General features: G+C 40.1%; 1 protein-coding gene across 3 annotated transcripts in view; it reads right to left on the reverse strand.

Moving 5' to 3' along the window:
- The window catches only part of LOC110950357 (EGF-like repeat and discoidin I-like domain-containing protein 3), a 104,684-nt gene that overhangs the window by 22,863 nt on the left and 66,700 nt on the right, over positions 1 to 15,121 (reverse strand). For all 3 annotated transcript variants that reach the window (XM_051950420.1, XM_022192925.2, XM_022192916.2), the window contains 4 exons: positions 14,695 to 14,876; positions 7,024 to 7,179; positions 6,080 to 6,224; positions 5,679 to 5,863 (listed from right to left, as the gene is read on the reverse strand). In XM_051950420.1, coding sequence (XP_051806380.1) covers positions 5,679 to 5,863; positions 6,080 to 6,224; positions 7,024 to 7,179; positions 14,695 to 14,876 — 668 coding nt within the window. The remainder of the gene's footprint in view (positions 1 to 5,678; positions 5,864 to 6,079; positions 6,225 to 7,023; positions 7,180 to 14,694; positions 14,877 to 15,121) is intronic.

The following is a 15,121-nucleotide window of genomic DNA, read 5'->3' on the forward strand; positions in this document are numbered from 1 at the left end:
TCACTTTTTGTTCCCCTGTTCTTTGTTTATAGTGCCCCACCGTGCTTTCTCCTAGGTGCTGTTTGCTCCAGTCGTGAGACTTTTTTTCTCAACCTGCATGCAGTACCTTGCCTGCTAAGGTGCCACAATTTACCTCATCAGCATCTGCCTATGCAAACCTCCACTATCGCAGTACACGCTAATTATGTGTGCTTAGCTCTGCATATGCTGGTCTGGATTTATTCAAATATGTGTGAACCTGTGAATTCATTGCTTTGCTTTATAAAGCCATATGCATGCCACTGGTTTACTTATCTATGATGACATTACAGGCACATAAATGACTTGTCAGCAGAAACCGACACCATGTCACAGCCCGTACAGAATGACTGCATTAGGAAAGGTGGGCGCTGATTTGCAACAAAGACCGTATGCTCAATTTAACATTAGCATCAAGAAGCCATTCACATAGGAGCTGCTGTAATTTTTTTCAAAGTTTTCACATAAGCTTCAGCTCACTCTGGATCATCAGAGACAGAGGTGATCATCAGGGTGACATAGCCACACACCTCACATATTTATCACTGCAAGCAGATAATTGGGTGTGAAAACCTTGGAGACAGGGGATAACAAATGAACCTGGGGAAAGAAATTAGGTTCATAGCTGGTTTTGTAACCTTTGCTGGCTACAAATAAATTTAACAAGTTGCAAATGAAGTGATGCATTTCACACCGTCAGTGTCTTAGGCGATACCTGCACAACTCCATGCATTAAGAGCTCATCATTATATATTAGAAAAATATGGAGGCAGTTATCAGACTGAAATATACTTTGTGTTATTGTAGCTTTACAGCACCCTCCATAATTATTGGCACCCCTGGTTAACATGTGTTGAAAGCCTTAAAATAAATTCAATTTTTTATTGCAGAAACATACTCTCAAACTGAAAATTGTTGAAAAATGTATTATAGGAGAAGATTAGGTGCTGTTTTGTTGGCAAAAGGGGGTTGTACAAAGTATTAACATCAGAGGTGCTAATAATTGTGGCACACATGATTTGATATAAAAGGATTATTTCTTAATGTGTGATTTTTTTCCCCCCACTGAACAAATGCACTTGAACTAAAGGTTGGATTTTCCTCTTTTTTAATGGCGGTCCTATATTATTTAGAAAAAAATGAATTTATTAGAAGCTAAAGAACACATCTTAACCAGGGGTGCCAATAATCATGGAGGGCGCTGTATCTATGTGGAACAGACCTGACAAAGAATATTGACAGGAACATAAAGTATTTGGCAATGGTGGTATTCAATAAGAACGGATGGAACCAACACCAGCTCTGGTACGTAGAGCTCAGTACCCAACAGTATATTTTTTCTGTAATTTCTCTCTATAACAATAAAACACAATTTCATTCTTAATAAATAACTCCAATCTTCTTTATTTCACCATTGTTTTTCCACTTTCCTGTAGCATGTCATCACAATCTTAAACTAATGATGAAGTAGGTGAGTTTCTAACATGTTTCACCGCAAAAAAATTTAAGAAACAAACGTTTTATGACTTTGTAACCTGTGTGTGATATCGGTCAGCGTGGTATCATAGCACACAGCCACTCAGAAGTACATGCTGACAGAGGTGATCAAGTTACTGTAATCTGCCGCTAAGTGTCTAGACAGGCTCACATTTCAGTATAACAGTTACCTCAATGCTGCGTGCCGTGGTCATTGCAACAGACAAAGAAAAGTCCAGCTGATGCAATGTTTCAATGGTGTCTCTTTGCTTCTCCTCATTACTGCAGAGCTGGTCTGGGGAGTAAAGGTTATTCAACAGCTACAAGCCATACTAGAGTAAAGAAATTTACCCTAAAACCTGAGGTTAGGAGCCACAGACCTGGAAAGGCTGCCCCAAGGCTCCTTACATGCTACCTAATAATTTCATCGAAGAATTGGGTCTCTGAGATTGACAGCATTGTGATAACAACCAATAGACTGAATTACCAGAGTTACCTTGAAAGTTTTGGGGAAATTCATGCAGAGGTGTTCACGATATTATCCATTTGTGAAGTCTGGATTAATTCTACAACAATCCTTCCTCCTGTGAATGTTTTGATTCCTAGTGAGCACAGAGAGGAAAGCTGTTCACAGAATAATCTTTCTAACACATTGTCTGCTCTCTGACCCAGATGTGCTCTCGGGTACCGGAATGGATCTTTATGATGTAAAAACAACGACAAAGTATATTGAATGTTAAGTGTTTTAGTGTTGAATCTCTTCTTTTAGAGTAGATTTTATCCCTAAAACTTCTCAGCAGTCTCTTAAGCGTAAACAGCATATCAATATCCACATTGTAGAGCCAATTGCACATCTTTGTGTCTCTTCTCTCCCTTGTAGCTGTGTTTTTTTTTGCTCTCTGTTCTCCTTTCAGCAGGTGTCCTGCCTCTGGAGCTGCCTGTTGCTGGTTTGTGGTTGCTGGCCTCATCCACCTGCCCAAAGTTCATTGTTTATCTTGTTTGTTGTCTGTGCTTCCTGTACTCCGCTTTTATTTTTTCCATGTTTTCCCCTCACCTCATCTTGTCGAGGCAGAAAGCTAACCCCCTTCAGCCTGGTTCTGCTGAAGCTTCCTTCCTGCTAAAGGGAGTATTCTGCTACCCAACTGTCACTGAGTGCCTGCTAATAAGAAATAGTTTCCCTCTAAAATACAGTAAGATCTCAACCTTTCTACTGCATGTGATGTGCCCTCGGATGTTGTGAATTGGTAGGGCTGAAACAAAAGTGAAGTGAATAGTTGTTGGATGCCTTTTTTAACAGTCACTAAAAGATATTTAAATGATAAGCTGATGTTCTCGAACTTGACACCAGAGCATTGTCAGCGTGTCTTTACAAAGTAAAACACTGCAGACACAAATATAATAAGCACTTACTAGATGAAATCACCATTTTTTCAGATATTTAAATAAATAGTGTCTCATGATTTAGTGTAACAGCCGGCCTTATCAGGAGAGCAAATCTCTAAATCCCAGCAAAGCAAAATGGAGGACAAGAAAGAGAAAACATGAGGAGTTCAGGTGTGTCTGGATGGAGCATTTGTTAGCCATGATTTAGGAGACAACACAAAATATACTTGAAGTTTTCCTCGTCTTAATTTCCTATCAGTGGAGATACCTACCACCGAGAGCTTGTTCAGTGCTGCCCACAACACGATATGCAATTCAGAATTTAACATCATGACTCAGTAAAGTGCATCCTTGCCAAGTAATTTGTCGACTGCAACATAATTAAGAGATATGAGAGGAACAGACACAATCGCTCCATTCCCACCATGTCTAGTTGTCTGTCTGAGGTATGTCTATCCTAATCACTCACACAAACTCTCCACAGTCCTGATCAGTACTTGTTAGTAAATTTGCAGTGAATATGTTGCACGAACAAGAACACTGTGAAACTGAAAAGTAGCGACTGTCTCTCTAGCAATTTCGCTTTGCTATGTGGACATGTTAATGTGCATAATTAACTAATCAGCTTATGCCAGCTGGAACATTTGGCAGCTCAGTCTGACAGCTTCAGCTCCTCTCTTGAAAACATCTTGAAAGATTCTGGTTCAGCCTCCCTCTGTGTAATTTTATCTCCTGCCACGGCAGAATAACGTTAGTGTAGACGGTACCCAACAGGTCAGGCTTTCTGTGCTTTTGTTTTGAAAATAAATCTAAAATAAAATAAAAAAATCTAAATTATAGAGTATTTACTCCACCGGAAACTATATTTTTCTGATATATTACTTTAAAAAATAGCAAATATTTGAGATTTTTTATAATGGACATAATCACTTAGAAGAGCTTTTTTTTTTATTTGTCTTGATAAAAATAACAATCTAAAGACACACACACACAAATATATATAAAATGTCTAGTTCTATCAGCCAGATGAGCTTGAAACGAGTTTAAAACGCAATGAAAACAGGGATAAAATATTATTTAACCAACCACCAAAAACATATATTCTGACAAATAATTAAAACAATAAAAACATGAACAGAAATCTGAACTCAAAAATTTAAATCCTACTTGACAGAAGTGTTCAGTGTTAAAAGACACAATGTAGGTATGAGCTGATGCCTCCACTATTTGCTATTCAAAGAAAATCTTATCCAGTCCTTTGTGTCAAGAAATCCATATTATATATTATTTGGTGTCTGCAAAGAGTTTCCCACAGTTCCCACTCCACAGCAGAGTGGCTGTCTTGATTAATAGGAATACTTATTTTATCATTAAGGCTGATTAATTCCATTAGTCTGTAATGTTTTAAGTCATTCAGTAATGGCACTGAAAATCAATTATTTGCCATGGTAACCGGTAAAGAGAACACACTGATTGTAGGAGTTTAACAAACGCATATTAGATGATCACTAAATACACAAAATGGTCAGCTCCAACAACTGTACCAGTGTAAATGTGAAACAACACTCTACGATACGTCTACTTTTCAGAGGCCAGGTATTGTATTTGTCTGTGTGCACAGAAATGATCCTTGGCAGTGGAAGCCATTGATTTTCTCACTGCATCTGTATGGCATCTTCCCTTTCCTGCCGGCACAGCATGCAATACGAGACCGCAAGTTTTCCTTTACCCACAGCAATCAATTTTGCTTAGTCGAGCTCCCTGGCATGGATGGAGCCGGCCTAAGTACCTGTCTCCGCCGACACCCAGCCCTGCATGCCATCACCGTCAGAAAAAAGCTTTCAGTGTAATAAAAAAACATGTCTGAATCAAGACCCGACCAATCTAGTAACAACCAGACAAGGCAGTATGACTATAGAGCGCTAACTGTGTCACTGCCAAGGCGGCGGTGTGTGCGGAGCAAGTGCACAAAGAAGAGAAAAGGCCAAGAAATCAAAGAAATCACTCTGATCTTCAATTCCCTGGGAAGATGATCCACATTACAGTTCCTTCAATACTATCAGTTTTAAAGCTTGAAGATGTGGTTTTTCGGCAATAAAAGCAAAGAGCATTTACTGGCTTTTATCTTAAAAGAATAAAAATAAAAGGCCCAATATACGAGGCCATATGTGAGGGCACGGCTGGCATGATTGAGCCTGATTGATATATATCCTAAAGTCCCTCGACCCCTGACAGTCTCACATATTGTTACACAGAAAGACTGGGTGGTAAAGGTTCACTTAGAGATGTGTCTTGTCCCTTTCAGGAGACATGTTTAGCCATCAGTTACTGTAATGGAAACAAATAGATTGGCTGGTTTCATAGAGATAGAAAGTCTGGACTGCAGCCAAAGATAACAGGGCTAAACTGTTCCAACAGAGGCAGCGTAGGTGTTGGATTTAAAAAGACTGGCGTGGAAATATACAGAGATGACTACCTATTACTGACTGTTTCTCAAAATGATAGCGAGAGATAACTAACAGAAGTAGGATTTCAAGATACTGTGTAATTTCACTCGCATCTGACACTGTGGCCATCAGTGAAGTCCTTCCCTATGAAACATAATTGGAGCCATTGGCATGCATTACCATATACACACCATAAATTATTATGCCAGGGAGGTAAGAGCTAATCCTTCAGCAGAGTGAAAGCCAGCTATCTGCAAGAAGCTGGCTGTCCGTTGTTCATTTCCCTGCTAATATATTGATTTATCTCTACAGTAGTTACAACAGATAACAGATTACGCTCAGATTACATCCTACCTGTAGCCACTGTGACTGGTCACTATGTCCAGCTGTCCAAGCATTGACCTTGCCCTGCTTGTCCAAACGGGCCTTCCCGGGCTCCCAAGTGAACATGTCCATGTTGAGTGTCCTGAAGATGCTCGAGGCTGTCACCTGATAGTCCTGGACGTGGCCTGATTTCATTCCCAGTGGTTCAGAACAGCCTGGAAGCAAAAAATTAAATAAAGTAAAATGATTTGTTTGTACAACCCTCACACCCAAAAATGACAGGTTTCAGGGCAGACATCAGGTAAAAATAAAAGCAAAAAAAGTCTCAAAAAGCTTTGCAGAAGGCCTACTGGAGTGGATTGTCCAACCACTTATGATTTATTTGTGATTAATGACGATGATTAGTGTATTCAGTTGGATGTAAAACTCACCTGTGAGCTCACAGCCGAGCAGCTCCATGCGTAAGGTACAGTGCCTCCTGCAGACTTGGGGGTAAATGCGCACATACTGGGCTTCAATGGGAGGGGTGAAGGAGTTGGCTGACGGAGCGTTGTTATCGACATTTCCTCTGAAAATCTGTTGCACGGGATGAAATGACACCAGACAGGGGAGAGGGAGAATGGCGAAGCAGATCAGTTTTCAATAATGTGACAGTCTATCTGCCGCTGTCTCTGGTGTCTACTCCACACTCAACAAATTGCTGTCATTCAAGGTCAATGAGCTAGAATTACAGGGAAAAAATAGACAATTTCTTGCACCATTTGAGCCACTAATTCATAAGAACAGTGGTGTGTTTGAAATTAGTGCTCCAATTATACTGCTATGCCTTCTGGAGTTTTCCAGCCAAATGACCTCAGACAGTCTGAGAGAAACTCTCAGAATTAAGTAAAAGCACACACACAGTCATCGATGTTTTTGCTTCCCGTATGTCCAGTTCTGACTGACAACACTAAATAAAGAAGAAGTTGAGATCACATATTATTCGAGTCCAGACTTACACCGTTGCGTGTGATAAATTTGATAAGAAGTTTGGAGGTCTGGGTCTTTCGGAGCTCGGCCAAACAGAGGACAGCCGTGGTTTGCTGTCAGGGATGATAGAATGCTGTGTGGCCTATTTGGTGGCTGTTCATCCCCAAATAGTATAAAAATTCAATCTAGAAGTCATAAAAGTGGAGGGGGGTAAGGGGCAGCAGGATGGGCCCGGTGTGTGCTAGCTAATTAAAAAGCCATCTCATCACGTCCTCCACCCTGCCCTTGACTGAGTGCACAGTCTCTAGTCGCTGTGTGTGCACGAGTGTGTATCTTTGTGCGTGTATTACACAGCAAACAGCGACTATATGATGTGTGTGTCTGTGTGCCCATGTGTGTGTCTCACCATATCCTCATCTTTGCCCTTGACTTTGTATGTTCTCCAGGTCTTCCCGTCATCACTGTAAGCCACTTTGTAAGACTTGACGTACTCTGGGCTGCCGATACGCTTTGCACCCTGGGTAATTAGGCCCGTGACCCTCATTCTCCTCTGCAGGTTTATCTGTGGAGCCCCCAAAAAAGGGCAAACATTTTAGAGATTACAGCTTCATTTTCAGACACTATAAATGTGTGTGTCTGTGTCTGTCCGTGTGCAGGAGCAGTGTGAGAACGCATGTCAAGGGGAATCAATCCACCCCCCTTGTATCTTTTCTGTCAGGGCCATCCATCTTATTCAGAAAGTCGGTGATCAAATGGAACATTTAATCAATCCTCATGCTCCACATCCAGTCTGTCCACCCTGTGCAAACTGTCAATATGGTGCCAATGCAAAGCTGCTTGGCGAGCCAAGAGGAAAAGAGGGAGCTAAGAAAGAGAAAAATAATGAATGGTTTTCGTCGATCCCGCTCAGCACACACAAAGTAGGGTCATTATATGCACACCAGCTTAAGGTCTTCCATTGACAGGTCATTTTGATAGAGTACATTTCTGCAAATTTGCATAGATTTCCCACCTATTTTGCTCTAAGAAGCTACTACTAGCATGTTGGATGTCTCCAATGTTGATGTTTACATGAAAGCATCTTACATCACTACCTGTCCATTGTGCTGAATTTGCTGTTGTCAGATGGCTAATTAAATTATTTAGGTCTGAAAGATGCTTTCATTTTCATTTACTCTTTAAAGTAAAGCACCACTGTATTTGTAATCATCAAAACTGACCTTAATCTACCAATACATGATGGTATCTGAAGGGTGCTTCCATCAAGGGCCAGCATCTCTCCCACAAGACATTAAATTGCAGAAGGCATGATGGTCTCCATAAGTAGTTTCATGTCTTCTATTCTTAAAAAACAGAGTCAGTGGTTCAAGAATGATACATCTCCAAGCAGTCTTGATCGCCTCAGTTTATTAATTTATTTTTATTTTATTAATTTATTTAATCAGGGACAAAGCAATCATCATGGGACACATAGAACCGATGCATTCAGGGTGGTTGGTGCTTCTTCAGTTCCACCCATGCGCCCACAAAATGTAAATATGCTGCCTTCAAATTACGAGATTGCAGTGCAGTACAGAAACCTACGAGTGATATTACATGTGTCACATCTATGTTTTCTGACAGAATTTGCCTTCAATGTGTCAATGCTGGTTGAAAAAGAAATAAAAACATGCAACTCGCCATGTAATTCTGGTGTGCTTGTATAAAACATGAGACAGCTATTGACAGTTGATGACAGCTCACTTCCTTGTAACAAAACAAGGAAGCCTGTGGTGACTAAGGACTGGTGCTGTGTTGGGTTGCTCAAGCACTGTGCTCACAGACACATTGTCTGTTTATTAGAATAAATTTTAAGGCTGATTAGAAGAAAAAAAAGAGCAGGACAGGAAAACACTGGGCAATTCCGCGCCGATAATATTGTAACCGCCTCATCTGTGACAAACAAGATAAAGCAAATAAACTGCAATCACGATTATTCATTAACCATTTTGGCACAACATTCATATCAAGCTGCTTCATTTTAGGAAAAAAAACCCCAAACATTCCTGCTCATCGAGCTCACCTTTGACAAAATATAAAAACGCACCTGTGTAGTCTTTCATAGCTGCAGAACAGACGGGTAGCAGTAGCACAGTTTAGAGTAAGTATTAAGCAAAGCACCATTAATCTGGGATGGCCAAACCAATAAAAAGAAATGCAGAGTAAAAGAGATTTTCCATTACTCCAATGAATTGGACTAATTCTGTATGACTCAACGCTGTGGTTACTGTTGCCGTTTCATATTTTAGATCATGCATTCCAGACAACAAAACCCACAACTTAATGCGATATTGCCAGCAAACAAGTCCGCATTTCAGTTTATGTTTGTGCAGCTGAAGGCTATTTCTATTTAAGAACACGAACCATTTTAAAGCCAATCCAAGAAATGGAAGCCTAATGTCACTGACAGTGTGACCACATTCAGGATGGTATTCCAGGGGCTTGAGCTCATTTTCCGGTGCAGAAATGGTAGCGTTACTATGAAATAAGGCAATTTATAAGTAAAATATTTGAGAGCAAAAGCTCAAACTGTTGGCTGAGCCCACTAAGTTATGCTCTCCTTTTCATTTAATGAAAAAAAAAAATTCTGAGCTATGTCTCCTGAGGACATTAGAGATTAGAGTATTGGCTCTTACGGATCCAGCACAAGAATAGAACTGTTTATTTTTCACCAACCTTGTCTGAACTGTCAGAAACTAATAGAGTAATGTGTAATAATTCTCTCAGTGTTGATTCCAATTCTAATTTCCATTTGTAGAGACAAGACTCAATTACACAGATTTCTTCTACATTTTTAAACCAACGAATCATGTTAATTACACGTAACGACCCCTCTTAGAGGCTCCGAGCAGCAGTGACCCACTATTTCTCTTTCCAGCATATTTTGCACTCCTCAGTTTTCTCCATAGAGATAGATACTTCTCGCACTAATTAGAAGCCCTGTCACTAAAAGGCCACTGCCGGGGTAATTGGGGTGATCCCTCACATTTTTAATGACCATTCAGAAACGCACCTCCGTCACTTCACTGCTAATAGTGATGCATTTCTTTGGGTGAGTGAGGCATTGTGTGAAACATCCTCCTTTTGCAGACCTTTTGTTTACAGACTTACGTGTGTTCTTTTGAAGAAAAGCGCGAATTAAACTACATTGCTTGAAATGCACACAGGGATGCAGAAAAAAAAAATCACAATGAGAAGCACAGGTAACACCACAAATTTAGTACTTAACACTTTTGTATGGCCTCGAAAACACTGACAGCTGTTCTTGAGATACTGATTTTCCTGTAGCCATAAGTACTTTTACACAAATTTCCAAAATTCTTGAATCCATCGTGAAGTTGAGCCCAAATTTAGACACATGCATAAATAAGCAAACGGCATTTGATGGTAATTCTTTTAGATGTGCTCTGTATCGCATACTTGCCCTACAGCACAGTCCATCCTCACACCAAGGTGTTTGTCGTCTATTGGTTTACTGACTGCTGTGAATATACAAAGTGTGTTTTCACAGAGGTCTTTCTTTACCATAGTGAAGTTAAAAAGACACACACAGAGAAAAAAACAGTCAAATAAATAAAAGCTGTGCCCTCGTATATTCCCTAGATTCGGTTCAGACACAGAGACAGCTAGAAGTAACGCTGCAGAAGACAAAGTTGAGAATGAACTCTTCACCCTTCACCAGTTCACCCTTTCCTTTTTCCAGACAGACAGTATCATGTGTATGAAGTGCTCTGTGAAAAATGATCCTCTATAGAAAAGAAGTTCTACATCAAATCATTTCTGATTCCAGACTTTATTTGCAACACAAAAAAGGAAAACCCTTGTGTTTGTGTGAAGTGATTCCACTGTTTTCCCTCTTCGCTGCCATCAGAAAATATTCAGCCTGGAACAATTTACAACAACCTGGAACCAAATACGTCCTCCAGGAACATGATTCTGAATCATCGACGTTTGGATCAGGTTTCTACTAATGCTAGTTGGACCAAAGTGATTAACAAACACATCTTTGATTTCTCATTGGTCCTTTGAGGTCACATGTGTAGTGCTGCTACTAGCAGGAAAACGTCACATATTTATCAAGTTTTCAACGAGGTAGACCCATAATTGCAGTAAACAAAAACACAAGCTGCACTAATGTGCACAGCATTCTGCTTTTAACACTGTTTGCTTTTATGTTTTCTTCTAAATTTACAACCCAGTCTCATAAGAAATATGTCAGAGGCAAATTTATATAAATAGTCGCATAGTGAATAGAGCTGAAACAATTAGTCAATGAAAGCCAGCCTGGCTCAGGGGAATTAGAATGGCCATTTTTCATTGTTTTTTGACATTTCACAGACAGAGGAGACAGCTGATAAATTGAGAAAATCATCAAGGGTATAATCTATAATGAAACGAATGGTTATGATAAAAACTATAGTTCTTATTGTCCCGTATTTCTGCTATAAATGACTGCCTTATGTCAAATAACAGTATATCACAACCTAAAAGCCGCCTGCTAGACATTAAAGTATAACATGAACTTTTTAAATTTTAATATATTTTTCCCATTCAGTGCTCTCCAGAGCTCATTTAGTCTGTTTAAACTAAACAGGCAAAGCACTTTTATTTACAGCCACAGCCTTCTAGTAAAAACGGGAACGGCTACACAGTGGCTAGCTTCCAGTCATTTACATTGTTAAGACCTCTAATTATTACCACATATAATCAGAACAATAAGCAAGACCTCACACAAACTCACACATGCAGACGCACAAAGGTCAAGAGCGTATAAAGCGTAAAATGCCCTGCGTTGATTATACGCTGAGATCAAAAGTGTAGAGGGAATTGCAACAGCATTGTAACAATTAGATTGCCCTTGAAAGTACCTACCAGCCCTGTGGCGCTGTTGTGTAAAAGATGCACAAACCCACACTTAAACACATCCCCACATTTAAAAAAGCCTCATCTCTCTCATGGTCATTACAAATTCAAATTAAAACATGTTTATATTTTCACTCTTTCTGTCATATTTCTTCTCACCCATTGTTACACAAGCATGTTATCATTTTATTTACATGTAGGGACATCGATGAAGTGTAAATGATTTTAAATGGCATGGAAAAAGCCCAGGTCTAAACACCACTGACATGCTGTAGCAGGAGCAGACATAGTTAAGTGATGTGATGCAGTTTATACTGGAAATAAAAGTGCTGTTACAAATGAAATATTCCTAACAGACATCAGATTCTCAGTGCTGAAGGTGCAGCAGTAAGTTTTGGGCCTCGAATCTGGACTCATTTGTGTAAAGGAATATGTTTTGGTAGGAAATTTCCAATGGGGCAGTGCAAAAAAGCAGAACATGTGCATATGTACAAAGGCTTTATTCAATTAGTACCACGCAATCATGCTTTATTTAATAAACGGTGCTTTAAAAGTCTTTGTCGGGGTCGCATTTCAACCACAGCGTACTATAGAAATGTTTTAATAACATATGGTTACATTGGAAGGAAAAGGGAAAAGTTCCGCAGACAGCAACAGAATTTGATAAATATCAGCAGATGCCAAAAAATGTGATCAGACTGACGGGGATCTGCATCTGAACTTTCTGTCATTAACTGCTTAACTCCCATTAAAATACATATAGGCCCTCTTAGCCTTCGCAAGTGATTTGTACTGTTTCATTCTTTCAACACAGCCAGCTGAAGCTATATTTTGCTGATATTGGTGAGACCGGCAGCATATTTCCCTTGAGTGTTCAAATGCAATTTTATGTGTGAGCTAGACGTGGTGAGGCTGTGGAAAACTAGTATTCTCACACGACACAGATGAACGGCTCGCACGCGCACACACAAACGAAAAGAACATGAACCTAGATAAACACAGGCACAGACTCGGTGTTTGCATGCTTTGTGTGAAACGCTATGATGTATTATTCAGATTATGCTGCTCTATGTTTGTTTATGATTGATTCATTTGTTGAGGTTTAGGAGGAGGAAGGAGCTGAAAACTGGCTGACATCCAAAGACACAGTATATACACATACTGCACCGGGAAACGCACGACAATAGCCAGAGAAATGTGAACCCTACCTTGATGAGGTTGTCATCTGCCAGTGTAACCTGCTTCTCATGACAGACATGCAGACAGTCACGCCGCATCACTCCACATAACAAAAGCACACCACTGACTCCTTAGCATAATCCCAAAACACTGACATGACTGTACACCTCTGTACTCACGTCCCAATTATCCAGGCCCTTTGTAGAAACACACAATGCCTACAGCATCCTGTGCAGCATCCCACGTGGCATCATTAAAGTCAAACAAACCGCCTGAATGTTTTATGTCCCGTTCTCCTCACCCTCTCCATGTGCCAGGTTCCTTTTCTCTCACTCATGTTGGCTGCTTTTTGACTCTCTCTCTCTCTCTCTCTCTCTCTCTTTTTCCTTCTTCTTTTGTTTTTTTTCTTTTCAAAAATCCATTTTTGCCCTGTCTTACTATTCTCTTGTTGTTACATACAGCTTCTCTTTCTCCATCATGCTGTCACACTGTAGTATGTTATTCTATTATATTTTGTTCACGGTTCACTGTGTATCATGTGTCTGACAACAGTGTGTTTCAAAGTTGTCTGTCTATCATCACAGTAGTGACTCCAGAGTAAAAGAAATGTAACCAAGCTGAAAAAAAAAGGCACAATAGTTGATTAACTAGCTCTGTAATTATTCCTTTACCATCCATGATGGGATATTTCTTGTATCTGGAATACTGAGCTGTGCCGATGTGAAACTGTCAACCAGACTGAGCCTTGGAAGAGAAGTGTAGTTAAGGGCAAATGTATATATCATAGTTACACATCGTCTGACAGTTGGTTTATATGGTACAGCTGTTTCCGCTCGAGGTCTTGATGCGTGACTGTTTGCTCTACATAAATCCAGAAAATAACTTCTACATGGATCCATAAGCCCTGCAGGCAAAAAAAGTGCAGAGGATTCAATATTATCACCTATAACTTGCTATGCCCCACTGCTAATGCTTTATGCAGTGAAACTACATAGGTTTTTTAAGGTTACAGTCATGCAACAGTACAAATTAAAAGCAGTGGGATCCAGACTGGATGGGATTGATGAGGACAAAATAACAGGGGTGTGATGTGCAAAAATAATTCAGGAGCACCAAGTAATCCATCATATCGATCTGTCTATGTAGCTCCTTGACAATAAACACTGACTAATGGCTCAGCATGAAGGCTGACTTTAACAAAGCAAGCGAGTGCAAGGACAGTTTCATGTATCACTGCTTTGCCGCCATCAACATGGAATTTCTTTTCATTTCACAATTACATGGTTGTTACAGATGAAGACCCTCTAGGTGGTTATAGACACACTCCTGGGTACAAAAAGGACGAAAACAAGCGGTGGATTGTTGAGCTGAATTCAATTAATTAAACAGCAAAATTACTGTTAAACATCAACATCTCTCTCCAGTCGTTTTGCAGATCAGAATTTTCAAAACACACACAGAAAGGAAATCATCAATGCACGGAATAATTGCAACACTCTGCACCACAGTTGTGTTGCTAGGGAACCTTTCCAAATTATGAAAAAGAATGCCGTGCCAGTCCTGCTACGATTTTGAGCATTTCACAAGTAAATGTCAAAACAAGACATGGCACAATCAGTAAAAGCTAAAAAATCCTCACCACAAAGAGGCACACATTAGCTGAACACAGTTTGCCCTTTTTATACTGCTCCTCCCGCATCTGTTCTGGCCCCTTGCTTACGCTTTTTATGGCTTTTTATTAGCAGTAAGATAGCCATCAATTTTACAGTAACTGTAATTAACTCAAAACTGCTGCGTTTTTACATAGTCAGCTTTTTGCACCAAGCATCGACAGCAGCCAAATGACGCTACGCAGTAGGAAACTTATAAAACAAACAAGCTAGGCCATTTACATTACACGCACAAGAGAAGGAGTCTGTATTTAAGATTTCGTCTGAATTCCTTCCTGTGGCCCTGAACCGCCTTTGCGTGTCGACGGAGTGCGACTGTGCTTTACCTGGATCCACGGCCATCTGTCATTTTCGGCAGCAGTCCAAGCATTGACCAGGCCCTTCTTGTTGAGGCGTGCAAAGTACGGGTACCACTTCTGCAGGCCGAACAGAGCGCGGTGGGTGGAAGAGGCTGTTATCTGTTGGTTGGAGATTATACCACCCTCCATGCCCAGTGGTCCAGAGCATTCTGAGGGAAGAAAAGGGAGAAAAGGAGATAGATGAGTCAAAAAAAAAAAAAGTGTGCAACTCAGTGTATGGAATGCTTATAGATTTTCAAAAATACCACAAAGACTGCATCGTGTAAGGTCAGTGATTTTGTCCTTCACATTTTGTTTTGTTTACCTGAGTCTCTCTCTACTTGTACTATATCAGATATTAAAACTGCAACTCTGTTTTTATTCTTTCTGTCCAGCCCTTCCTGCTAAGACCCTG

The sequence above is a fragment of the Acanthochromis polyacanthus genome, chromosome 7 (genome assembly GCF_021347895.1).
Source record: "Acanthochromis polyacanthus isolate Apoly-LR-REF ecotype Palm Island chromosome 7, KAUST_Apoly_ChrSc, whole genome shotgun sequence".
Lineage (NCBI taxonomy): Eukaryota > Metazoa > Chordata > Actinopteri > Pomacentridae > Acanthochromis > Acanthochromis polyacanthus.